General features: G+C 63.0%; 7 protein-coding genes across 8 annotated transcripts; 5 read left to right on the plus strand and 2 right to left on the minus strand.

Annotated features, from left to right (window-relative positions):
• Nucleotides 1–40: 40 nt before the first annotated feature.
• On the plus strand, nucleotides 41–3,712 carry CHLRE_13g569050v5 (uncharacterized protein). Its single transcript, XM_043069340.1, has 6 exons — nucleotides 41–447; nucleotides 559–836; nucleotides 1,182–1,545; nucleotides 1,686–1,861; nucleotides 1,954–2,040; nucleotides 2,175–3,712. Exons 2-6 carry the CDS (start codon nucleotides 621–623, stop codon nucleotides 2,595–2,597), a joined length of 1,266 nt encoding a protein of 421 aa, XP_042917315.1. The 5' UTR covers nucleotides 41–447; nucleotides 559–620; the 3' UTR covers nucleotides 2,598–3,712.
• A 577-nt stretch (nucleotides 3,713–4,289) lies between these two features.
• On the minus strand, nucleotides 4,290–6,810 carry CHLRE_13g569100v5 (uncharacterized protein). Its single transcript, XM_043069341.1, has 3 exons — nucleotides 6,392–6,810; nucleotides 5,967–6,324; nucleotides 4,290–5,897 (listed from the first exon to the last, which is right to left on the minus strand). Exons 1-3 carry the CDS (start codon nucleotides 6,600–6,602, stop codon nucleotides 5,861–5,863), a joined length of 606 nt encoding a protein of 201 aa, XP_042917316.1. The 5' UTR covers nucleotides 6,603–6,810; the 3' UTR covers nucleotides 4,290–5,860.
• Nucleotides 6,771–9,659, plus strand: CHLRE_13g569150v5 (uncharacterized protein). 2 transcript variants are annotated; one of them, XM_043069342.1, is made up of 4 exons: nucleotides 6,771–7,474; nucleotides 7,669–8,087; nucleotides 8,225–8,300; nucleotides 8,477–9,659. In XM_043069342.1, the coding sequence occupies exons 1-4, from the start codon at nucleotides 7,148–7,150 to the stop codon at nucleotides 8,729–8,731; spliced, it is 1,077 nt and encodes a 358-aa protein (XP_042917317.1). In that variant the 5' UTR covers nucleotides 6,771–7,147; the 3' UTR covers nucleotides 8,732–9,659. The 2 variants fall into 2 exon arrangements, with proteins under 2 accessions (XP_042917317.1, XP_001693457.2); XM_001693405.2 differs by having other exon boundaries at nucleotides 6,904–7,474.
• A 608-nt stretch (nucleotides 9,660–10,267) lies between these two features.
• Nucleotides 10,268–15,600, minus strand: CHLRE_13g569200v5 (uncharacterized protein). Its single transcript, XM_001693664.2, has 6 exons — nucleotides 14,466–15,600; nucleotides 13,479–13,576; nucleotides 13,022–13,141; nucleotides 12,196–12,396; nucleotides 11,747–11,797; nucleotides 10,268–11,306 (listed from the first exon to the last, which is right to left on the minus strand). The coding sequence occupies exons 1-6, from the start codon at nucleotides 15,301–15,303 to the stop codon at nucleotides 11,103–11,105; spliced, it is 1,512 nt and encodes a 503-aa protein (XP_001693716.1). The 5' UTR covers nucleotides 15,304–15,600; the 3' UTR covers nucleotides 10,268–11,102.
• Nucleotides 15,601–15,700: 100 nt separating this feature from the next.
• CHLRE_13g569250v5 (uncharacterized protein) lies at nucleotides 15,701–18,555 on the plus strand. Its single transcript, XM_001693406.2, has 5 exons — nucleotides 15,701–16,096; nucleotides 16,434–16,519; nucleotides 16,871–16,998; nucleotides 17,323–17,561; nucleotides 17,960–18,555. Exons 1-5 carry the CDS (start codon nucleotides 15,782–15,784, stop codon nucleotides 18,050–18,052), a joined length of 861 nt encoding a protein of 286 aa, XP_001693458.2. The 5' UTR covers nucleotides 15,701–15,781; the 3' UTR covers nucleotides 18,053–18,555.
• Nucleotides 18,556–18,610: 55 nt separating this feature from the next.
• CHLRE_13g569275v5 (uncharacterized protein) lies at nucleotides 18,611–20,532 on the plus strand. Its single transcript, XM_043069343.1, has 2 exons — nucleotides 18,611–18,644; nucleotides 18,726–20,532. The coding sequence occupies exon 2, from the start codon at nucleotides 18,772–18,774 to the stop codon at nucleotides 20,014–20,016; it is 1,245 nt and encodes a 414-aa protein (XP_042917318.1). The 5' UTR covers nucleotides 18,611–18,644; nucleotides 18,726–18,771; the 3' UTR covers nucleotides 20,017–20,532.
• A 48-nt stretch (nucleotides 20,533–20,580) lies between these two features.
• Nucleotides 20,581–24,415, plus strand: CHLRE_13g569300v5 (uncharacterized protein). Its single transcript, XM_043069344.1, has 2 exons — nucleotides 20,581–22,246; nucleotides 22,497–24,415. Exons 1-2 carry the CDS (start codon nucleotides 20,621–20,623, stop codon nucleotides 23,046–23,048), a joined length of 2,178 nt encoding a protein of 725 aa, XP_042917319.1. The 5' UTR covers nucleotides 20,581–20,620; the 3' UTR covers nucleotides 23,049–24,415.
• The last annotated feature ends 14 nt before the right edge of the window (nucleotides 24,416–24,429 follow it).

Here is a 24,429-nt window from a genome sequence, read left to right on the forward strand (position 1 = left end):
CAGGCTCGTTGCCTCGAAGCAGCTGGACGGACGTGTCCGCGCCAGACCATCAGGGCAGCGCAGCACCCGTCGATTTTTTGCGAGCTGGCGCACATATGGAATGAAGCTGTAAACACGCACAACATTATTCTGTGGAGGTATATAACTGTGTTCGCTGTTTTTCAGTGATGGCCGAATTCACGTTGGGGCTTTGGGGCGGGCTCAGCGATGCACCGGAGTCAGCTGCTGGTCAACCAGAAACACATGGCGTGGAGACCTCAGCGGCGGGAGGCCCCGAAAACGTCATACACGCGCACGGCCTGCTGACGGAGTCGCAAGCACATGGTGCTCTCTTGGCGGAGTCGCAAGCGCAGGGTGCCCTGCTGGTGGAGTCGCTAGCCCAGGGTGACCTGCTGGCAGAGTCACAAGCGCACGGCCAAGTGTTGCTTGATGCTGCAAGCGGCCTGGGTAAGTTGGAAACCGGTTTCGTACTGATGGGACCTGGGGCGGTTACCTGGGTCCCAGTGTTTGGGGCACGCACTGACCGTCCTAATCCGTCTACCGCCGCGATTCACGCAGACGCACCAGTTTCCGCCGCTGCAACCGCGGCTCCTGACCAGCAGGCGCAGTCCCAATTGAGCATGGATGCTGCGCCCAGGCACCCCGAGACACAACAGCCGCTGGACCTGCAACGCATTCGGGACGAGTACGTCATCTCGCCTGACAGCCTCAGCAAGCTAGCCGCCAGCTCCGGAGCAGACAGCGTGGCGTCGCTGCCGTTTGCGCAGGGTGCCAAACATGGCTCCTTCTTTGCTTCAAATGAGGCGCTGAACGCTGTCGTCAACCTGGCGCAGAAGGTGAACTACAAGGCGTGGCGTAGGCGCTGGAAACCAGAAGCTGCGGGTACCGCCGTACGGCTACGCTCCATTGGTGACTTTGGAATAGGTGACGGCCATTTTGGGCGCTGGAATGGGGCACGTAGCACCGAACTGGTGATAGGTTGCATGGAAGAGGGAGCCCTCCTGCCGCCCATACCCCACTCTGTCCACATTATTCCCTGCCGATTTGTATCGGTAAAAGTATCCGGTGTAGCGTAGCAGTACAATACTGTGGGAAGCACGGGCAAGGGCATACAGGGGTGTTAGTGTGACCGCCATGCACCACTTTAAGCGTGCACGCACATCGCCGGGCCGACAATGCAGGTGCCTGGCGCACCAGTACCTGGTACCGACGGCCACACGCAGGTGCGTGTGGTTGTGGACGGCATCATTGCTGGAGTGTGGGCGGCCACCGACGACGGGCGGCACGTGGGCACTGCCGCCACCAACACGGCGCTGGTGGAGTTCGATAAGGGCGGTAACGTGGTGGACGCGCGTCCGGTGATGCCCACCGAGGCTGAAGCCGCTCACTCCCAGCATAAGCTGGAGAAGGTGGTTCAGTCCGTGGAGCCGCCGCAGGAGCCGACGGCGCAGCCAGCCACTCCAGATGTGCCGAGCGCGGCCGCTATCGGCGAGGCGGTGCACTTGCAGAAGCGGGCGCTTACACCCCAATCCATCGTCAATGCGAGTAGGTGGCATGGGCGTTCACGGCACGGGTGACGTATGGTGTGATGGCCGATGGCCGACGGGCGTAACGGCAGCATGTACATGTCGCTCCTCCGTACACTGACGCACGCACGCACTTCCTTGTGTCCCCACAATGTGCAGCTGGGCCTCTCAACACCGCCCCGCCAGCCATCACGCCGCTCGTGACGCAGGGGGCCATGGACCACGTGATTGAGGGCCACGCACCGGCTGGGCGGGGGATGCCTGGCAGCGCCGTGGTGGGGCCCTCCGACCAATCAGTACTTGACCGGGCATTCAACCTGCACGGCTTCAGCCAGGTGCGCGCGCATTAAAAGTGGTGGGCCAGTTGACTTGAAGCCCGTTTGATTACGCCACCGACCTGTTACATGCTTGTCCACGCACCTTGCAGCTTGGGCGCGAGGTCAACGAGCTGGTTGGCCGGTTTGACACCATGAGCGACCTGTACGCGGCCGTCAACTTCGGGGTGTCGCACACGGTGCGCTGCCGCCTCGTTCTTTTGCATTCTCGGTACCAAAGGCATGGCTAACTTGGTCTGTTTTGCTCATCGCTCCTACGCCGTTCAGCAAATTGCCACCGATGCCCCCACGATGCATTCCGTAACCCACGTAGGGCGGCAACCCCACCAACGACCTGCGCATCGTCTTCGACCACCCCATCGGCCATGTGGTGCACACAGTCGATCACCGCCAAGTTGTGGTCGAGACCAACGTGGCCGTGGTGGCGTGGCGGCGGAACGGGGGCGTCGTGGAGCTGGTGACGGCGTTTCCATCGCCGGCCAGCACAACGGAAGCCCAGCAGGCGCCTGGCATGAACACAAACGTGCAGCCCTTCCCACCACCGGCGCCGACACCACCGACTCCAACGCCGACAGCCAACTCACACCTGACCTTTGACGTCGCCACCGGTGCGAACATGACGGCTGGCGCAGTGACTGGGGCGGTTACTGGGGGCGCCATCCTGGGACCGCCGGGTGCGGCCGTGGGTTTGGCACTCGGGGCGTTCGTAGGCATGCTTGGCTCGCTCAAGTTTTGAGCTACGGCAGTGAGCAACTATCCGCCTTTCATTGTCCTTTTCGCTTCTATTTGGTAGTGCTTTGGTGTTAGGTATTGTCTGCGGAGCGGTGTAATAAGGTTACAGGCGAAGCGCGCGGGCGCACGGGCGCACGGGCGCACGGGGCACATCGTGACGTTGCTGGCGTGCAAGGGCCTACACTGCTTAGGGATGGGGTTGCATGTACGCTGTACTGGTGTATGTCATGAACACGCGCTTTCTGTGCAGGAGTCTGTTGTGAACGCGTGTTCGGCATGTGTGTGAGGTCGTGTGTGTGGGGGCGTTGAGCTAGGTAGGGTCGCAGTATGTCGGCGCAGTGCTCGGCCAGCTCCTACGTGCTGGGGAACGGCATGCCGCAATGTTGAATGCCCTTGCTGCGGGCTTGGGGGAGGGGGCGTGGGCTGGCCATAAAACTGAAGGCTGTGGTACATTGCGTACGTAATACACCTTAGAGAGGAAATGCTGGCTGTGTTGGTGGCGATGGGACAGGATAAGGGGCAGGTTGGCGTAGTCCCGAAGGGTGCAGCGTATTCCCATACCCCAACATTCAAGTTGCGACGTCAAATAGTGATGCATGAGGCTGGTACCGGTATAACGCCAAGACAGCCAAGACCGATACATCGCGGACTTGCTGGCAGGCTGGTAGTTTGCTGATGCAGTGCATATGGCAGGGGGGGGGGGTAGAAAGCTCAGGTTCTAACCCCATGCTCAATATTACAGAGCTTTAGGAGAGCACTATGCACGTGCTTTTGGGTTTTTCAGGGTGTCGGCGGTCGTCAGGGGTGGTCTGGTGAGGAAGTTCTGGGTCGCCAAAGTTGGGGGGTCGGTCGTTCCCTTTGGGGGTCCGCCGGGTTTCGGGAGCCCATCCTGGCGGATTTCGGGAAGCGCCCCACAAGCAGACTGCGGGCCAAAGGCAGCACTAAGAGGCTCATATGTGCACGCTATGTCGTAATAAGCACAAGCAAAGCGTGGGAGGGCAAAGTTGCGCGTCCGGGCATGGATATGTTGCCACATCCACATATGTTACATGCGCACTGACACGGCTGGGCTCTTAAGCGCTGGTGCGCATGAATTTACGTGTAACAAGGCTGCCGATGCACACTGTCCATTCGGCACGCAGCAGAGAGTTGAGCGCCTGGGTCGAGGCCTCGAGGGGATTTCCATGGATAGGATCCCGCCTGTGACCGAAGCCTCAGAACAGGACCGTTAATAACATGGCGTGATAGTGATCGTCAAGAGGAGTCGATTGGCACCACTTTGGCATTAATCGGAGGGGTTTTAACCCCCAAACAACAAGGTTTTGTTCGGGGGGGGGCGGTCGTCCCCTCAAGGGGGTTCCCCGGGGATTCCACGGCACGTCGATGATGGGGACTGACACTTTGTTTCCTATCCCACCCCGCCCTGCTGCATATAGCACAGCATGGAGGAGCCCGGGATGCCTCCAGCCACGCCACACGCAGGAGCCAGCTACACCGCCTGCTGCAGTGCACTCAAACGACTCGATGAGACGCCAATCCTTTGACCTGCTGTGTTCCCAGCCAGTCCCCTCACACCCATCCTGGTATACTGCGCACCTACGGCACACAGCAAACGGCACGCGGGGATGGCTAAGTTGGTCCCGGGCGTGATTTAAGCGTGGCCCGCCTGGTAGGGGGGAAGGGGCCCGGGGACTCCATCCATTCGGGTTTACAGCACGCAGGCGTGCGCATGAAGGCAGCGCCGTGCCATGCCGTGCCTCACAGCCTCATGCATCCCCCGTTGTCGCCCCTTTTGCTTTCACTGACTCTCTAACATCCGTGTGGAAAGCGCATTATTATTACGCAGCTATCACAACGCCTCCATCGTCGTGACTGGTCGACTTCGGAGAACTGCTTCCTCGCTGCACCATCTCCTTCACATGCTGGGCGCGCACTAGGCATCGGTGTCGCGTCCAGGCCGACAGGGTTGCGAGGGAGCCGTTCGGCGGCCCGCGCCCTGTCTGGACTCACTGCCCGTACATACCCTCTGTTCGCCTGCGCCCCTGGCCCCCCCGCCCCATGCCCCATCCCGCGCACTCATCCCGCCCCTCTGGTCGTTGCTCGTTCGCCCGCCCCACTCCCTCTTTCTTTGTCTCTGAGCCGCGCGTGGGGTCCCATAGCTTATGTACTGCCTTGCTTTACCTGTCCCGCGATTACTACTAACGCTCGCCGCCATGCCACGCTCCTACATGTGCGTCTTCGCCTTTGCTGTTGGACGCTTCTACCTGGCGCTCCTCCGTTCGCGTACAGGTGAGTATGTTAGTATAGATGTGCAACTAGTTGGGCGACGGGGTCCGCGCGCGGCTCGCACTGCTGACATGACTTCGGAGCTGCTCTGGACTGCTCCTTCCACCTGCTGCTACGCTGCCCAAGCCCGCCCGACTACCTATGGTGATGTACCACAGCTCGCATATGCGGCTGCAGTTTCTCCTTGCAGCGCGACTGTTTCCTTACGGGATTGGTTCAAAGTTAACCCCCACGGAGCCAGCCACCTTATCCTATAGGCATTCGCGCATCCCTCCCTCTTCAGTCGCGCGAACAGCAAGTCCAATCGCTCCCTCCTCCGGTCCGCACTGGCTCATCTGTCTTTTCAGGCGCCCCCATCAATTACCGTGCCTGCCGCACAGATCCCTCACGAACTGTCCTCTCCCACCCATCCGCAACGACTGTCCCAATCGTCCCCCGTGTACCCCTGAACGCGCACAGCCCCCCCCTTGACGTTCCGGTTGCATAAACTGCGCGCTCTCGAAAGCCGCGGATCTTACCAACGTCCCGACATCTGCGCCGCAACAAGTCTTGTCACGCAATGGAACGTAATGTATTGTAATCCCCAACACGTCGTACTGAACAAGACGGTATCACAAATGGGGTATTGTGGGGTAAACCGGCTGATGACACTCCATGAACCAGTACCACAGCCGAAACTAATGTTAAGGGGGGTTTCACACGTGACATGCGAAGCCGGCTTCGACCCCGAAACCGACTTGAAGGTAGTGAAAACTACCGGGTCGGGGTTGCGGTAGTCGCGGTGCGGTCAGCGTTCTCATCATCTCGACAACCGCCTGATGCCGGAGGCCCAAGCAACGAAATAAACAAGCATCGAGCAAGCACGCTGGGTGGTACTCACTAGCCTACGGCAAGCAGTCGTGTGACTTGGCGACGCAGTAAATGCAGGCGTAGCGCATGCAGCACACGGCCCAGGGGTGAGTGTATATGGCTGTCGTTGACTCAGGGCTGCCACCGCGGCCGGGGAATTGGGCCGCTGCTGTGCGTGCACGAAACAAGTGCAGAAAGTGAGCTGCCGGAAAGTGAGCTGCCCACACCCAGCTCATACCTGGAGCCCCAGATGCCTTGCTCCCGCTCGTTGGGGCCCGGCGTGTCCAGCAGGACCAGGCGGTAGGGGGCGTCGCTGCGCCAGTGCTCCAGGGCCGGAAGCCGGACGCGGATCTCCTCAGTGGTGCCGCCAGCGTGCTCGTTTGCGCGGCCAGCGGCGTTCAGCTCCTTCAGCCTGTTGTGAATGGCCGCCTCACCAGTGATAGCAAGGAGGATGGCACCGTCTGCAGTGGTCTCCACCATGCTAGGGACCACCGCGCTCGCCTCGTGAACGATGCGTACCACACACGCGGTCGAAGCGGGGATGTCCATGGGCATCAGGTTGGTGCCACACAAGGCGCTGAGCAGCGATGACTTGCCTGCAACCGATGACTGATAAGCATATGCGTGTTGCGAAGCTAAAACTCGGCGTTCTGGCGTCCTTACCGCACTTCATGAGGCCAACCACTGCCACTGTGACCTCGTCGTCGCGGCTCCTGGCGTCAAGTAGCCCCCTGGCTACGGCAATGTGTGCGTCGCCAGGCTCGCCGCATGTTGCAACGAGGCTGCGCGCCCGCGCCAGCAACCTCTCAATCTTGCGCTGGCCCTCCAGCAGTTCATCACTCTTGGTTTTTTGCGTTTGTTCAGGCGCCGCCATTGTTTCTTACTGCCTTCTGGTGTGACGCTAGTGGTCAAATGCCGCAGCCAAGTTTCCTGGTCGGTTTCGCTGAATCCCAGTCTCACCGGCGAACGGTTGCATTCCAGTGCGGAGCGGGCCGCGCTTGTAAGTATCTTTAAGTCAATGAAGGCTGGTCTGGGGTACATGATGATCTTGCCAGGCTCGTTGCCTCGAAGCAGCTGGACGGACGTTTCCGCGCCAGACCATCAATATCAACCGTCGATTGCTCGATATGGAGTCAAGTTCATAAGACTATTCGCAGCTTAGTATACACCGTCTTGACCCACTTGCCCATGGCGGATCCAATGGAGCTCGCAAACGCGCAGGCCGCTGTGCAGGCCGTGAACACCCTTGCTGCGAGGCCTCTGATAGATGCAGCCAAGACTCTTCTAGGCTGGACACCAAGCGGGAGCAAACAAGACGCAGTCAAGCAATGCGTGCGGAACATGTTGGGGTGCCAGTGGGCTTACGTCGATGCGTTGCAGGACAATTTCAACAAACCCGGTGAGGAATTCACCGTGAAGATGAAGAAGTGTCTGGAATCAAACAACTTCCGCGAGCTGGCCGTGGCAGCCAAGGCCTTCGGCAACAGGATGAAGGACGCAGAGGCTCGCGTGCTCGACATTGGGGCGGCTCTTATTGGGCGGCCCTTCCTGCGGCAGAGCATCCACCAGGCGGAGAGGCAGGTCAAGGAGGGCGAGCGGAAGATGCTCGTCACAACCAGCGGTGTCGTTGCGGCGGGAATCATGTGTGGGGTCTTGGGGGTCGCAGTCGCCGTCGACATCATCTGCCCCACCGGCGGCCTCGTCACAGCTGGCACAGCCGCCGCCATGGGCATCGCTTTCTCTGCGGTTAGTTCAGCGGGTATTATGTTATAGGCAATACCCAGGGGGATGACATGAATCTCAATACCCGGGGAGATGAGACCAGGGAGATGAGACCAGCCTCAGGCTTTGGTGAGGCACCTGATGCAGGCTCCTACCTTATGCGTGCAGCACGTACAGCCGGCACTAACCATGTGCTACACCGCATCTTTGTTCCTCAGATGGTGCCACTCGCGTTCATGGCTAGCGGCGCCGGCATGGGCCTGCTGCTAGCCAGCATCGGCGCGGCAACGAGCTTGCACACCAAGGAGCGCACCGTGCTGGAGTCCATCGCCGCTGCGGACAAGAACCAGACCGACCTGGCACAGAAGTGCATGGCTGCCAGCAACATTGCCGTTATCCTGCAGACGTGCTTCAAGAAGCTCGCTAGCTTCGCTGGCAGGGTGGAGCGTGCAGCGGCGCAGGGTGCCGACGCCGTGCGCAAGGTGCTGCCGACGGCGGTCCCCGAGATAAAGCTCGATAGCGGCATTCGGCTGGAACTGCAGCAGCTGCTGAGCAACGGGCTCGAGACCTACAAGGTCGACAATGACTGGCTGACACGACAGGCGGGGCCTAAGCAGGAGGCGGAAGCACTGTACAGGTGTGTGCCGTTGGCTTTTTGCTTGGGAGGAGGCTTAGATGGGTGTTTCGTGCACGATGCTCACATTTTTGCTCCGTTGCTCGCTGTACTCGCTCTTGCATGGTGCATAATGTCAAATTCCTACACCCATGCTGCAGCGAGGCCGTGCGCATGCCAGGCGCCAACGTGGTTGGCCACGTGTCCGTGCTCAACCGCTCCGGGGAGGCCATCCAGGTCAGGACCGCTACCTCAGGGGCGGCTGAGCCCACCCAGCAAGGGATCGCTTGTGCTACTGATTAGACTCTGTTGGCCGTGTCATCGATTGTAAATGACCAGACCCGCCACGCTACCCGTATGACTTCTTGCCCTCCCCGCTGCGCTCCACGCTGTACGGTATGTACCGCCTCCAGGTGCGCCTGGCGCGGGCCAACTGCACCTTGGGCTATCCGCGCCACCTGGAGCCCAACGAGCTGTATGCCGTGCTCCCCCCAACCGGTCACTTGCACTTGGCGGTGGTGTACGACATCGAGCTGTACGTGAGGGGCGAGCGCGTGCTGAAGGAGCCGACCGTGGGCTGGGACAACCACTACGTCGCGTATCGCCGAGATGCGGACCAGAAGCTAGCCCTTGTATGCCGCAAGGCACTGCAGCAGTTCCTGCCCTGACATGCATCCGTGCTTGCGGTGTAGTAGGGGGGCGGCAAGCGGCGGTGAGTGTGGAGGGCAGATGGGGGTGGGGCGCAGGGGACAGTGCATCCGCCGGGGGCCCACAACGGGCCTGATGCACGTGCGCGTCGAGGAGTTATACATACGCGTGAACCACGAGAACATACGAACGAGATTGGGGTGCTTTGCCTATGTTGCTGGGCTGCTGGGCGTTTGTAGTGCCAGTGAGGACGTGCCGCACGCAATGCTGTTTAAGGAAAGTGGATGGGCCTGAGTATGTAGTGCAGCGGCATACGCAGCTAAGAACCGGCACGTCTTCGAGGACAAGAGACGTCAGCAACAGGGCCTGTGTGCGTCAGAGTGTTGGGGTTATTGTGGGATGTCTTGGTGTGACTTCCAAGGTCCATTCGGTGTGCGTATGTATGAGCACGGCAAGGTGCTGTCACGCGATAGCGGGTGACTCGGTATAGCGTGTGACGAGGTGGGTTTCAGACCGTGTGTCCCTAGGGTTGTGGCGAATTGTATACCGCATTGCGTGGCCATCAGGCGAACGGACCATGCTGTGTCCCGGCTTCCTGCGAGGCATCTTAGCGTATCTTGCCCAGTGTGGTAACAGGCATTGCCGTTAGCTGTTAAGACTTGTGAGCTGGAGAACGGCAGCTTGGTTCGTGGATGACGTGAGCTGTTAGGCAGAGTGCGGCCATGCGGCCAAGATGCCGCTGAGTCGGCCCTTACCTGTGTGTGTGTGTGTGCTCAAACCACGCTATGTGAGTTTGAGCTCTCAAGCCTACTGCTAGTGAGCGATTTCAGAACTATCACATCAACGAACAAACACTGACAGCGTGGCCGCTGAGTGTAGCACAACTGTGAGCGAAAGCGTCTATGCCAGCTCCGTCTTCAACTGAGCTGTTTGTAAATCGATTCAGGAGCAAGGAATCGTGTTGCACTCAAGATCAGCCCGGGCACGTGGGGAATACGCCAGCACACGGGATAGCGTGACAGCATGATGGCAACCGTACATACCATCCTGTGTGCCATCAGTCAAGACTGCAGAGCGCCGGAGACGTTACAACTTCTTTTGGGGGCCCGCTACTTTGATGCGCCTGATGTGGCACAACTCGTCATACCGTATGTCATGTATGATGTTGAGGCGCGCAACAAGTCTGCCGCTTGGTTTGCCCTTGCCGTCCCGCCCCGCATGGCGCGATGTGCTTTCTTAGCCCGCGCTGATGGCGTGCGCTTGTGTGGTGGTTCTGGTGCAGGTGTCGGCCTGTGGTGCCTGGCCGTGCGTGCCCCAGCTTGGGTAGACAGGCGTGCGTGGTGGTCGGGTAACGGCTGTGTGTTGCGTGACTCGTGCACCTCGAGCATGGGTTGCATGGTTCACAGACTTTCAATTGTTGGTTGCGTTTCTTCCCGTGCGCTGACAGGCATGCGCATGAGGGGCTCGCCTTCTTTGATGCACACGTACAATACGCGGCGTAGACCACTGAAGGTCTGAAGTGTGATGGCCGCTGCACAGCATGTCACAGGTTGATGGGCAATTGGGCATTACACCATGCATTACAATACCCGCCTGATGACGGAGTGCCGGAGTGCCATGTTGACCTCCTTTGACCCCTATCGCTCACGTGTCTCGTGCAGATAAGTGTTACATACGGTACGCACTGTAATGCAACATGAGTTACCACGATGGTATTGTCAGCCCGCGCGTGTTGAGTGCCTCGCCTCATTCCCAAGCCCATACCCTGCTCAGCGCCTCCTGCAGCCAGACCTCCTGTCGCCCCGGCCGCATCTTGACTCGGGACCCACACCACCAGAACATATGCGCCGCTTGCCGGCGCAGCGTACTGTATTCATACACTAACATACCAAACTGTGAGCCCGCGCCATTACCTGTATGCGACCCAAAACTAACCGACGCGGTCACACACGACCTCTCACGGCCACGTCTGCCAAAGCACGGTGCGTGTGCACTACGACGCACCGGCAATGGCCAACTGAACTCCAGGTCCTAACCTCCAGACCGCCGCCCACACACCATACTGCGTCACACCACACTGCGGCCGCATTGAAAGACCATGCGTCAAACTGTACAGCTGTTAAACAGTCTGCGCCAATGCGCCTTGCTTTACGCAGGATATTGCATCCAGCCCACCACCTAACTGACGACCCACCAGATCGCCTCCCGCGCCGCCTCTTAACACACTGCCTCCAGCTGCAGCCGCAGCATCACCTGCATGGGCTCGGGCCCTGGGTCGCCAGCGTGGCAGCGGCCGCTGCTGGCGCCGGGTCTGGGGCTCGGGCGCAGCGTCAGCCGCCGCGCCGGCAGGGATGTCGGCGTTGGCTCGTCCGCCTCATCCGCGCATCCCCCTCACTTGCCCATGCCGCCCATCATCTTCCCGTCCAGCCCCTTCATGAGGCTCTGCAGCCCCGACATGCCGCCCAGCTGCTGCATCAGCTGCGGCGGCAGCGCGCGGCTCATCTTGCCCAGCGCCGCCTGCATCTGGCGCGGGTTCATCTGCACGTCGCCCTTCATGCCCTTGAGGTTCTTGGGCAGGTTGGCGGCCTTGAGCGCCTGGGGGCAGGGGTAGAAGGAGGCGGGGCGGGTTGGGGGCGGCCGGAAGGGAAGTCGGGTTGGGGACGCGAGCAGTGGATGGTGATGGTCGGGTTCAGGGAGGTAAGGCATGTGGTAACCGGATGGTTGGGTGGCTCAAACCATGCGGCACCAGCATATGGCTCTGCCCCGCCCCCCCCCCCCGGCAGGAAGAGAGGTCGATCGTCGAGGTGCACTTTGAGAGGCGAGACGTGCAGTGAGTAGCTGGCGGGGTAGTAGTAGCCGTGTGGCACGAGCATGCGACTTTGCCCTCGCGCCCCTGTTTCCGCCCTTGCACCCTCAGCGCAGCCGCGCAGCGCTGCCGCCATCTTTGCCTGCCGCACAGTCGGGCAAGCTACCATTCCCCAGCCTGGCTGGCTGGCTGGCTGACTGACTGACTGGACTGCGGCGGCCGCTCTCACCTGCGTGGCGTACTTGGAGTAGTGCTTGTACGACTCCAGCAGCGCCAGCACCTGGAGGGGAGGGGAGGGGAGGAGAGGGGAGGAGGGCGGGCAGGTGAGGAAGGAGGGCGGGCTGCGAGGTGGGGTTGCAAAGCACGGCAGGGAGGGGAAGGGGTGGCGCAGGCGGCATGTATGCGGTCAAAGCGTGTCGCAGCTGACACACGCGCGCTGACCGTGGTTGCACCGGCAGCTGACTGCTTTCGGATCACGGCGGCGACTTGCAGCAAGCAGCCCAGGTTGCAACAGCAGCAGAACGCCCTCCCCTGCACAGCCCTCCCGCCCCCTCGCCTCTCCGCTCCCCTGTCACACACGCCCGCTCGGCGGCAGCTCTTTACCACTACCCGCGCAGCTCCCCATCATAACCCGTCAAATCCTCTGCCCACGCCCCGCTGCTGCCCTGTGCCGCGCACCTGCGCCGGTGTGGAGCCGGACCCGCGCGCCAGTCGGTTGACGCGGCTGGTCTCCGACAGCATCTTGATGTTGGTGGTGTCCATCTCCTTGTCCGTCATGGACTCGATGATGGTGATGTATCGCCGGATCATCATCTGGTTCTGCTTGTCGTTGCCCTTGGGCATCAGCTCGCTGTTGAAGCCCGGCAGCATGGACATCATCTGAGGAACGGCGAGGAGGAGGTAGGAGGATGGGAGAAGGCGATGGGGTGAGGAGGAGGCCAGGGGTGAGGAGGAGGCGGTGGAGGAGGAGGAGGCTGGGCGGTGGCGGGTGACAGGAAGCAAACTTAATGGCCAGGACCACGCGTGTCCGTCCTCCTGCTGCCCGTCCTCCCACTTTGCACAGCATGTGCCACCCTACGACCCATAGCCCCCACGCCCCTCTGCCACTTCCCCACATTCCCGTTTCTTGTGCTTCGTGTGTGGCGTCTGCCCCTCCACCGACTTCGCCCCACCGGCCTCATGCCAGGCCCCGTCGGCCCTCACCGCCTTCCAGCGCCCGGCCATCCACCGCCCTTCTCCCAACCCGCCGCGTCCGTCACGTGCCTGTCCGTCCACGCCGGCCACTGCCCACCTAACCAAAAATGCCTGGGACCCATACCCCTCCCCTCCCCTCCCCTCCCCTCCCCTCCCCTCCCCTCCCCTCCCCTCCCTCCCATGGTGATGTACCACAGCTCGCATATGCGGCTGCAGTTTCTCCTTGCAGCGCGACTGTTTCCTTACGGGATTGGTTCAAAGTTATCCCCTCCCTCCCCTCCCCCCACGTAAATCCGCCGCCGCCGCCCACCTGGCTCATGGGCCCCAGCTCCAGCACGCTCTCGAACATGTCCTTCAGCACGCGCATGTTGACGTTGCCCTTGCTGATAGTGTCCAGCAGCTCGGGCTGCTTGTCCTCCGGGATCACGTCCTGCGGGCGAGGCGGGAGGGAGGTGGGTTACGGCGTCAGACACGAGGCCGGAGGGAGGAAGGCGAAGCTACTGCAACATGTGGCGACGGAGGTGCGGGGCACGCTGTTCGCATAGCGGCTGCTGCGTAGCCATGCCACTGTGCCACGAGCTCAGAAACCTGGCCCTCGCACTGCCTCTCAGCACCGGCGCAGAAGAACGCGCGCTCCAATCCGAACGCCCGGTCACAGGTCAAGCCAAGAACCTGATTGTGGCCCCCGCCCCCCGACCTATTCGGTGGGTTTGCACGCGTAGCCCACGCCAGTCCCCCCACACCACGCCCCAATCGGCCTCCCCCACCTGGATCTTGTCCATGAGCCCCGACACGTCGCCCTTGCCCAGCAGCCGCTGCACGAAGCGCTTGGTCTCGAACGACTCAAACTGGTCCATGTGCTCGCCTGCGCCATGAGCGGTGGGTGGGCGGACAGGTGCGGGGTAGGTGCGGAGTGGGGAGCAGGTGAGGGTGGGGGGAGATGCGGCCGTAGGTAACATTGGTTCGGGGCGTGCTGTGTGCCCCAGGATGCGTACGGGCATGCAGGTGGGGGCCCGGCGCGCCGGCTCGCGCAGTCACGCGCCGGCCAAAGCTCAGCTTTAAATCCTGCCACCCCGGCGCCGTGCCGTCACGCTGTGCTGCTCCCACCCTCCCGGGCAAGCAGCGCGCGCCTGCTTCCGCCGGCATGACCGCATGCGGCCAGAGCCTGCCCGCGGCCGCTCGCGCCACCTACGCCGTCGCCCGTGGCCGCCGCCCCTGCCACTTTCCCCACACCAGCAAGGCGCCCGCGCCTGGGCTGCGCCGCTGCTGTCCTCCGGCTGCGTGCGGTGCTGTGCTGCAGCTCCGCAGCGCTGTGCGGCCGCCCCGTGCTGCGCACCTCTGTCTGTGGCGCCTTCCACCAGCGGCAGTGGCTCCAGCTAACTGGCCGCTCACCTCCGGCGGCAGGACTGCCACTGCACGGCTGCGGTGCCCGCGCCCGCCCTTGCCCAGCCACGGAGAGCACCCATCCGGTGGCCTGCGCCACTCTCCACATTGTTGCTTGTACCCCCGGCCACGGGCCCCAGGCCCCGTGCCCCGTCGCTTACCCGCGTTGATGCCCGCCACCCTGCCCTCCCCCACCTCCCAACACGCGCCAACGCCAACAACCCTTCCCCTCCCCTAACAACCCCTGGCCCTCCCCAATCCCCAACCCAACCCAGCCCATTCCCTGCTCCTCCAGGTGCTGACACAAGCCCCTTCCCGCCCCACCCCGCCGTGCCGCGCCCCGCCGTGCCCCGCCGCGCCACGCCACGCACCCGTGCCCAGGAAGATGATGGGCGACTTGGTGGCGGACACCGCCGACAGCGCGCCACCTCCCTTGGCGTGGCCGTCCAGCTTGGTGATGATGACGGCGCCCACCTCCACCGCCTCCTTGAAGGCCTTGGCCTGGTCGAACGCGGCCTGGCCGATGCTGCCGTCCATGACGAAGATGATCACGTCGGGCGACACGGCCGCTGCCACCTGCTTCATCTCCTCAAACAGGGCCGCCTCCTGCTTGTGGCGACCCGACGTGTCCACGATGATCAGGTCGCGGCCCTCCTCGCGGAAGCGCAGCACACCCTGCTGCGCGATGGCCGCGGGGTCGGTCTCCTTGTAGGAGCCGTAGAAGGGGATTTGCGCCTTGGTGGCGTTCTGCTTGAGCTGGTCGAAGGCACCCGCACGATACGTGTCCGCGCACACAAGCGCCGGCTTCCAGCCCTTCTTCTTGTAGTAGTAGGCGTATTTGGTGCAAGTGGTGGTCTTGCCGCTGCCCTGCAGACCCACGAACATGACCACCTGCTGCTTCCCCTTCTCCTTCTTGAGCTCCAGCTTCTTCGGGTCCGCCCCGCTGTCGAGCATGTCGCACAGCTCATCGAAAACAGCCTTTTCAATGACACGCTGCTTGTTAAGGCCGGCCGCCAACTCCTGGATATTCACGCGCTTCTTGACACCGTTGCGCAGGTTTGCGACCTGCTTCACGTTGACGTCTGATTGAAGGAGGGCTGTGCAGATCTCTTTTAGCAGCGCGTCCAAGACCTTCTCGTCGATCACACTAGACGCTGCTAGCGTGGCCACGGCCTTGCTGATTCGGCTTCCTAGTTCTTGCAAAACCATTTTTCAGGTGCACACCTCAGGGGCTAAAGCAGGCCTAGAGCCAAACCTAGGCGAGACAGAGTGTCCACAAAATAACGCTTAAACCGGTCCCCCAGCCCCGCACAGGCGTGTCAGGTGCTGGGGGTAACTTGTAGCTCGTTAAGAACGTAATGGAAGGGCACGAAATGCAGGGTGTCGGCAACGCGTGGTTTGATAGTTCGACCTAGAAGTCCTCTACAGTGAAAGGAGGTGCAGGTCTAGTGTAATTGGTAGCTGTCGTCTGAAACGCAGTTTACTGAGCAAGTTGGGTTTGACCCCGGTTTCCATGAACAAGGTACGCAAGGACAATCGCCCGGTCACTCGCCGGCCCTGAATCTCGCCCGCCCCGCTGCTTTCCAACATAAACATATACTCGCAGGAACAGCGCCACAGGCCCGCAGCACCAACCCACTTGCTGGGCAACTTTCTGGCCCTGACGATTCCTCCGGGACGCCTCACAATGCAGCTTTCCCAAGCGTCGTCGCGGGGCTGCGCCACGCACCGCGTGCGGCCCTTTACCAGCCGCATCCCAGCGCGCGTGTGCATCCGCGCCCAGGCGGGCGAGGGCGGCCCCAGCACGCAGCCATCGCCCACGCCAGCTGGCTCCGCGCCGGCGACGCGCCCCGCGACCGCAGCAACCCCAGCAGGGCCCCGCCCCGGCAGCGTGCCGCGCCCCACGCCCCCAGGCGGCCGCCCCGGGCCGCCTCCCCGGCCAGGCCCGGGCGGTCCGGGCAGGCCGGGCGTGATGCTGGGCCCTGACGGTCAGCCCCTGGAGGTGAGCGGGTGCTCGCCCAGCTGCATGTGTGGGCTTGCTCGCGGGTACGGCACGCGTGTAGGGCGAGAACAGCAGGACCAACGCTTTAACGGGTGGTATTGGCGTGACGGTCGGGTTGCGGTCATAACCGGAGCGGGCATTGACACGCATGGCACGAGAAAGCAAGGCACAGCGGGTCAAGAGTGCTGCTGTCCCCGGGTACGGTCACGAGTTGCACGGCTGCAGCCAGCGAGCGTGACTTCCATTCTGTTGTCGTACACAACAACAAGACGTACATGGCACCCCGCCACACCTCACGCTCGAAGGCACCGCCTCATCGCACGCTCACACTCCACAGGTAGTGCCGGTGGAGTCGACGGGCGAGGACGCCTGGGCGGGTGTGGCACGTGTGGACCGCGGCGGCAGCAGCGCGTTTGACCTGCAGTGAGTGGCGTACCCGCATGCCGCGCATTCCTTGTGTGGGCTGTCGGGTTATGTAAGAGGGGTGTCGGGAGCCACTAGGAGATGAGTAAGATTGGGGTTGCTACCGCCTATCGGCATCAGGGGTTATGTGCCGCCTGAGGCTGCCGTCCTGTGTCGCCAGTTGCCGTTGCCGTTGCATTGCCGGGTGCCGCCCACACCTACACGGCCTGCTTCGGACAGCCCGCATCTCTGTCCTGCGGGCTTCTGGTGCGGCTCTTGGCATCTCCACCCCCGCCGCGTGACCCCCGCACCAACTCCTGCGCCCCCATGTGTACGGTATACGCATGCACACGTGCCAATTCCTGGCGTCAGGAGCGCGCTGCTGCTGGCGGCGGGCGATGCGGTGGCCCTGCTGCTGTTCGCGGCGGCGGGCCGCTCCAACCACGGCGAGGCCACTCAGGTGGCGGACGCGCTGGGCACTGCCCTGCCCTTCATCATCGGTGAGCCAGGAGCCAGGAGGAAAGGGGCAGGGAGCCGAGTGGGCTGGCGGACTGGTGGGCTGGAGGTTGAGAGTTCATGTGCGATGTTCACATAGGACTGTGGAGGGGCCTGGGGACTGGGGCAGTGGCGGGAGTGTTTGCAGGCACCGGTGCGGACTGCACGGACGCGCGATTGCGGTGCGTACACCCGGTGCACGGTTTGCAGCCAAGTACGCTGTGGTGTCGTGGTGTGTCAGCGTCCGCTGCATCGCACGATTTGCCAGCATTGCATGTCTATTATCCCTCAAGTCTCAACCCCTCCACTCCCATCCACGCCTCCGCCAGGCTGGTTCGCCACGGCGCCCTTCCTGGGCGGCTTCGGCGCCGACGCGCGCAAGAAGGGCGTGCCCACCGCCGCTGCCACCGCCGCCAAGTGCTGGGCTGTGGGCGTGCCGCTGGGGCTGGTGATCCGCGGGCTCAGCCGGGGCTACGTGCCGCCGACGCCCTTCATCGCTGTGAGCATGGGCGTGACTGCGGTGCTGCTGGTGGGCTGGCGCTCGGCCCTGGCCGCAACAACCAAGCCGGTGAGTGCGGAGGCGTGGCGTGGCGTGGCGTGGCGTGGCGATGGGGAGGTGGCAAAGTGGGAGGACTGTTGGGGATAGAGAAAGAGGTGGCGAGCATGAGATGGCGGGGTGCTTGGAAAGCAGAGAGGGTGCATGGGTGCATCACGGGCTGGGAAAGGACGTTGAGCTGGAGCGGGGATGGGAACATGCTGCGTTGGGGCTGACTGATGGGCTGTGCAAGGATGTGACTAGATTGCTGCTGTCACTAGACAGCTTGAGTGGTGCTGTCCTTCTCCTGATGGGCCATGCAGCAGGTACCGTAGATCCGGTGCACCTGGCACGGCCCCGCTGTCCCCGTCACTGACCCCTGTGGCGTGTGCCTCCAATGTTGCGCCGCCTGCTGTGCCTCCCTGCCGCAGGACGAGCCCGACTCGCTCAAGGCGCGCAAGGACAAGCGCGGCAACCCCTTTGAGTTTCTGGAGCTGCTCATGTCGCTGACCAAGCGCTGGTAGATGTGTGTGGACGCAAGGATGGAGATGACACGGGACGAGAGGGGTCGGATGATGGGGTGGGATGGCACACCGCCGCCCATGCTGTGGTGCGGGAGTCCTATGACGCAGGCGGGCAAGTCGCGAGGCTTTGAAACTATAAATCCCTGCCGGTATTGCAAGTGTACTCGAACTGACTAAAAGTTCTGGCAGCGCCAGTGTTAACGTTCTGTCTTGACGACGCGAGTGACTTACGACGCTGTCTGCGACCACGGCCTGCGACGCTCCTGGAGGAGCTGATACTAGGATCTCCTAATTTTGTGGTTTTACCCAAGTTATGGGATTCTGCTGAGCATTCGGACCTTGTTTGCGGCGGGACGTGGATGCAATGGCGCGCCCGCTGAACGAACTTGCCAGTGACCTTCTGGTCAAGTAAGCAGATGATCCAAATGCTCATATCCTGGGACAGTTGGCACACAAAGGCCGCCGTTCGTGCCGCGCCAGTGCCGATGTAACAGGTCTCGCACTGCTTGGCTCGCAGATCACTTTTACTATCAGTGCAAAAGTACAAAACCTTTCACGGACTCGCTCCCAGCCAGTCAGAAGGCCCGGCCGGGTAAGCACAAGTTGGTGCCGGCTGTACCAGGCACTCCAGTGGTTGCCGAAACGCTGCGTAAACAATATATGGCATATGCAGGTCGCCGAGTGGGCCAGGGGCATCTGGCATAGACTCAGCAAGTGGCATGAACGCGGAGACAAGTGCGGCGCTCCGGCCCAGCGCCCACGCAACTACTCCTGGCGAGTCTGGCACCAGCCAGGCCGCACCAGCAGCCACGCCAAGCCACACGGAGAGTCGCAAGCCGGCGGGGCCAGCGGGCTTGGTTCATGGGTTGGCGGCAGCAGCGGCGCCCTGCAACCATGGCAGCTCTGCGGCAACAGCACATGCAGCAGTTGGCGGTGGTGGCGGCGGCGCGGAAGCCGCCGCCGCCGCCAAAGCATCCGCAGCCCCACAGGCCGCGGGCCCACTGCACGGCGGCAGGAGGGTGGCAGCCACTAGCACGGTGGTGGTGGGTGCCGGTCCCGGGCATGTAGCAGGTTCAGGGGCAGGGGCAGGCGCAGCAGCTGCGGCCCCGGATGCTTCCTGGCCAACGGCTGCCCCTGGGACGTCAGGGCAGCCGCAGACGGCCACACACACGTCAGCGTGGCCAGACACCGGCGGCGCCGCGTGGCTGCCGCCCAGCCACGCGGGGCACTACAGCCACTCGTATGGCGGCTACAGCCACAACCAGGCCCACAGTTACAGCCACAGCCTGCAGCACGGCCCCTCGCACTCCTCCGCCCCTCCCCATGCCTCTGGGCATCAGTGCTATTGGGACCCCCATCGCGGCTGGCAGTGGCCCCCCGGGCCGCACCACCAGCAGCAGCAACAATCACAGCAACAGCAGTACCAGCAGCAAGGGGTGCAGGCAAACGGGCAGGGCTACTCGGAATCCGCGGGAGTTGCTGCGGCGAGAGGGGCGCAGGATCCAGGGCCGGGGCCGGGATCACAGCGTCAGCAGCAGCAGCAGCCCCCGCAGGCGCAGTTCCAGCGGCAGTCGCAGGCGCAGGTCACCGGGCGACGGTGGCTACCCCCTCCGCCGCCGCCGCCGCCCCCTCCGCCGCAGCTGCCATGGGAGCTGCTGTCGTTGGTGGCTGCGGATGCGGGCTGGGGCGAGGATGATGATGTGTTGGGCAGCCGGGCAGGGTGGCGCCACCACCACGGTGGGCCTGCGGCCCCGCCGCATCCTCCTCCGCCCCCACCTTGCTTGCCACCGCCGCTTCCGCCGGCGCCTGCTTCGTACTACTCACCGCCGTACCACTCAGCCGCGCCGCCGGCTGCTGGGGCACACTGGCAGCCGTACGCGCCGCAATATGGCTATGCGTACGGTTACCCGTACAGCTACGGATACGGCGCCACGCCAGCCGCTGCTGCTGGGGGCCGGCAGTAGCTGGCATGCAGGCAGCTACAGCGCGGCCCACCCTGAGCTAGCATACATCGATGGTGTGGGCTGCGGTGGCTAGTGCGTCAGCAGACATCCGCAGCGGGACGTGGGCATATGCATGACAACGCCGTGCCGCAGGTGGTGTGCGGGTGCAAGTGACTGTGGCGACATGACCTTAGCACTCGGACGTAAACTTCAGGGCGTACATGCGGTGACGCGGGACTGGCAGCATGGGGATTGCAACACACGGGCACGTTACGTTGCCTGATGTGCCTTGCGTTGGTGTCGGGTTGCCGTTTGTGGCCCGTGGTGAGGACCGGACTACATGTTTGGCTGTGTTTGGGCTAGGAGCTGAGCCACACGTGCAGTGGGGCCAGTGGCCGAGTGGCTGGCAACGGGGTGCAGGGGGATGGTGAGGGTTGGTGGCGAACGGACAGGGTTGGTGGCGAACGGTGGCCGTAACACTTCAAGTTCGAGGTTGATGCACCGGCAGGCTTTGGTGTTACCTTTGCCCAGCATACAAGGGCCGCGATTATGTATATATAGCCTTTTGTTCTTCAGCAAAACAGATTCTCGCGGGAAAATCTCAAACAAACAAACGCGCGGAGACATGGCGTCGCAGCAGAAACAGCCTCGCTATCGTACGCGAGCGGTGGCGGGGAGGGAGCCGTGCAGAGGTCCAGAAGTATGGACGCCGGACCTGGTCGAGAGGATCGCGGCCTTCCTGCCGCGCAACGAGGTCGCTGTGACGCTGCGGCTGGTCAACATGGCCACTGCAGCACTTCTTAGTACATTCAAAGCGGTCCGGGTGGCTGAACCGCTGCCAGCGTACTGCTATGAGCATTCAGAGCAGTATCCGCCCTTGCGGGACGTCTTCCGTGGCTCCGCCAAGCGCCGGAAGCAGCTGGTCCGTGCGGCAGCTCGCAGTGGCAGCCTTGAGGTCGTAGATGTTGCCCTAGAGGCATCGGGGCTGAGCCCTGGGGGCTGGCTGTTTGCCGCCGCGGCCGGCGGCAAGGGGGCCCATGGCGCGGCGTTGGCCCTGTGCAAGCGCCTGCTCGCCATGGGCTGCCCTTCTGAGGACAGCCAATCCGGGGGGCACGATCGCTTCCCGACAGCGCTAGAGGAGGCGGCTGCGGCCGGGAATGCCGACGTGTGCGCCTGGCTGCTTGCGGGCGGGCGGCAGCTCTGCCAGTGGGACAAAGGCGCAGTCTACGCCGCTGCGCGGAGCGGGCACGCGGGGCTCGTGTTCTGGCTGCAGTCACATCCAATGGCCTCGGCGCAGGCCAAACGCTCTTTCTGCGTCGACCAGTTGCTGACAGCAGCGGCGCACGGCTGCAAGCTGCCCGACCTCCAGCGCATCTACCAGCATTGGTTGGGTGGGCGGCCGCCGCGGCCGCCGCACCTACCTGGTCAGCAGGCGCTTCCAGACCTCAGCTTTGGAACCTTCGCACCTGGTTACTTTGAACGCCGACCCGACGGCTTCGTCTGTGACCACCGAGATTACACATTTTCAAACATTCTCGCTGCCGCGGCAGGCAGCCCCACAGCCTGCTGGCTGGAAAAGTTGGATGGGCTGATGCGCTGGCACTGCGGCGAAGGCACCGACCAGCTGCTGGGCAGCTGCCGCAATGAGCTGTGCAGGATATTCCGAGGCGCCATGTCGCGGCCGGACGGCGTGAGCCGCGTGCGGCTGCTGTGGGAGGAGCGCGGCTGGCGGCCGGGAGATGGACTGACTGCTGCTGTCGGCGAAGCAGCGACTCGTTGCGACGCCGCTGCAGTCGCATTCCTGTTTGAGGAGCTTGGCGCCGAGATGCAGGCTGACGACATGTACGGCTTATCGTACCCGCCTCTGACCGGCCCCATCCAGGCCGGTGACCTGCGGTTCCTGCAGCTGATGCTGCGCACCTACCGCGTCCGCTGCCGCAGCAAGCGCTTCTACTGCCTGGTGCTGTGTGCCGCGGAGGCAGGGCACCTCGCCATCCTCCGCTGGCTGTTCGAGTGGGCGGCCGAGCGGGAGCGGGTCCAGGGGAACGACGTGCCTCGGCACTACTACATCGAGGACGCGCTGCAGAACGGGCTGCGGCGGGCCATCCGCAACGGGCATGCGGCGGCGGTGCGCTTCCTGCTAGGGCAGGGGGCGCGGCTGGAGCCGGGGCCGCCCTGGTGGCTGGAGGCAGCGAGGTCGGGGAGCGTGGAGACGCTGCGCGTGCTGGCGGAATCAGGGTACGCCCCAAACGTGAGTAAGGCGGGAGGGGGAAGAGGGAGCCGCGGGACGGGGGCGGCTACAGACGTAGTACGGCAGCCTAGCTTGGTGGGCTGGAGGGCGCTGTAGGGGCAGCAGGCTATGGTCAACCTTGCTTAGTGCGAGAGTGCGTGAAAAAGACGGCATCAAACAGCCATCTTTGGGGGCCATATTGCGCTGAGCCGGGCACACCAGCACCTGACAAAGGTGGCTTGTGGCGAACACACATGCATGCTGCGTGCAGGCGGCGTGCGTGTATGAGGCTGCGCTGGAGGCAGGCGACCGTCGGGTGCTGCGAGAGGTGGCGCGCCTGGGCTTCACCGGCTGCGACGCGGCGGCGGGCCTGACGGCGCTGCTGGGGGAGCCTGACGTGCCGCTGAGCGAGCTGCGCTGGCTGCTGGAGGGAGGGAGTGCTGGCGGAGGAGCTGGAGCTGGCGGCAGTGGTGGTGGTGCTGGAGGCGGTGGTGCTGGAGCTGCGAGTGCATGGGCGGCTGGGCGGGCGGGTGGCCGCGGGAAAGCAGGGAAGAAGGAGGAGGAGAAGCGGGCCGGGCCAGGGGCTGCAGCAGCTGGGGTAGCGGGCGCGGCTGAGGGTGCGTCCGGGGGTGGGGCGGGTGAGGGCCCGGCGGCTGAGGCGCTGCGGTATGAAGGGGAGTGGCAGCGGGCGGTGGCGGCGGTGCGGCAGCGGGGTCGGGGTCGGGAGGTGCGGGAGGTGTGCGCCTGGCTGGAGGGCTGGCGGCAGTCACAGCAGGGCCGCATGTGGCCGGGCCACAAGCCGGACTGCGTTGAGATTGAATGAGTCGGCTGCCTGCATGACGGACGCACCAATGCCCAGTGTTGTTCGATGACAATGTCATATTGCTGCCAGGCTGGATGTTGCCGTTGGCATTGGGTGCGGTTGAGGGCGCCTGGGTGAATTGCTGTTGGCGTGCCCCGGCCCCCGCAGAGGGGGGGTCGACGCCAAGTTATAAATATGCGACTTTCTTGTTTCTGCATGCGAGGAAGGTTGCGGGGCTTACGCGAAGGACAGGGGGACAGGCTGCTGAGCTTGGAGTATCCAACTAGCATGGCGGGAAGAGGAGGCGGCTCCAGGTCGCAGCGCGAGGATCATCGCTGCTCGGTGCCTGTGCATGGCGCTACGGCTGTAGTTCTTGGGCGGGCGGCTAGTGTGAATCGCTTTCGGTAGAGAGGGGCGCGTGCAACGGTTGGCTGCAGGTAGAGGTCGCGACCGCCGACCCTTCGATCTCGACAATAAGCTGATGTCGTGACAGACTTCCTGGATTATTAGGGTGCCTCACTGTGGTGCGGCGCTGCCGTGTTCGGACCCGTGTCCCATTCACAACACTTTGACTACATACCTTCTATGAGAGCTGCTTTGTTTGATATGTACAGATTCCCGATTACAAACTTGGTTAGACCAACTACACAGTGTGACTTTGCACACTAGTTTGAAGGAGTTTCATGCACGTACCGTTGACCAAAGGAATCAGTGCTGGTACGCACAACATCGCAAATGAGCGACTACTGCGACCTGCTAAAGAGCGATTCCGGGGAGGAGGACGGTGTTCCAGACGTACAAATGGATGCTGATGAGGGTGACCGGTGCATGAAGTTGGCGTGTCGGGGGAAGCGGCGGGTTAATGACGAGTGTTGTGGAAACGAATGCGTACGTAGACCAGAGCGGATGGCGGAGTGGGCTTGCAGGCGGCACGAGAGTAGGCAGTCAGTAGCGCAGGGTAGCGCAAGTTGCGAATTCACATGTTACCTCGTAACCGACGGTAAACGCGGTGGACGGTCGCGCCCATGGCTGGCTGACGGAGAACGGCTGCTGTATTGGGATGGCTGGGCTGGACGACGGCGGCCGGGCGTTGCTTGGGACTACCAGAAAGGATGCGCCCGAAACCAACCTGGAGAACACCAGCGCCACCGGTGCCCAGCACGACATGTATGGCGCCCGTCTGGGGTGTGTGCCGGTTGGCATGGGGGTTGCATGGGCGTGCCCGGTACGGACGCGGTCGCTGAGGATAAAGGCTGGGCGAGAGCGGCTTGCAGCCGTCTCTCGACCTGATCTTAGGCGTGTAGTCTATGACCAACCCATACGAGGGACCCGGCCACCGGACATTAAACACTGATTCTTTCGCTGCACGAGTGTAAGCCGATGTTCAGATGATGCTCCAGAC

Source organism: Chlamydomonas reinhardtii, chromosome 13 (assembly GCF_000002595.2).
Source record: "Chlamydomonas reinhardtii strain CC-503 cw92 mt+ chromosome 13, whole genome shotgun sequence".
In the NCBI taxonomy this organism is placed as follows: domain Eukaryota; kingdom Viridiplantae; phylum Chlorophyta; class Chlorophyceae; order Chlamydomonadales; family Chlamydomonadaceae; genus Chlamydomonas; species Chlamydomonas reinhardtii.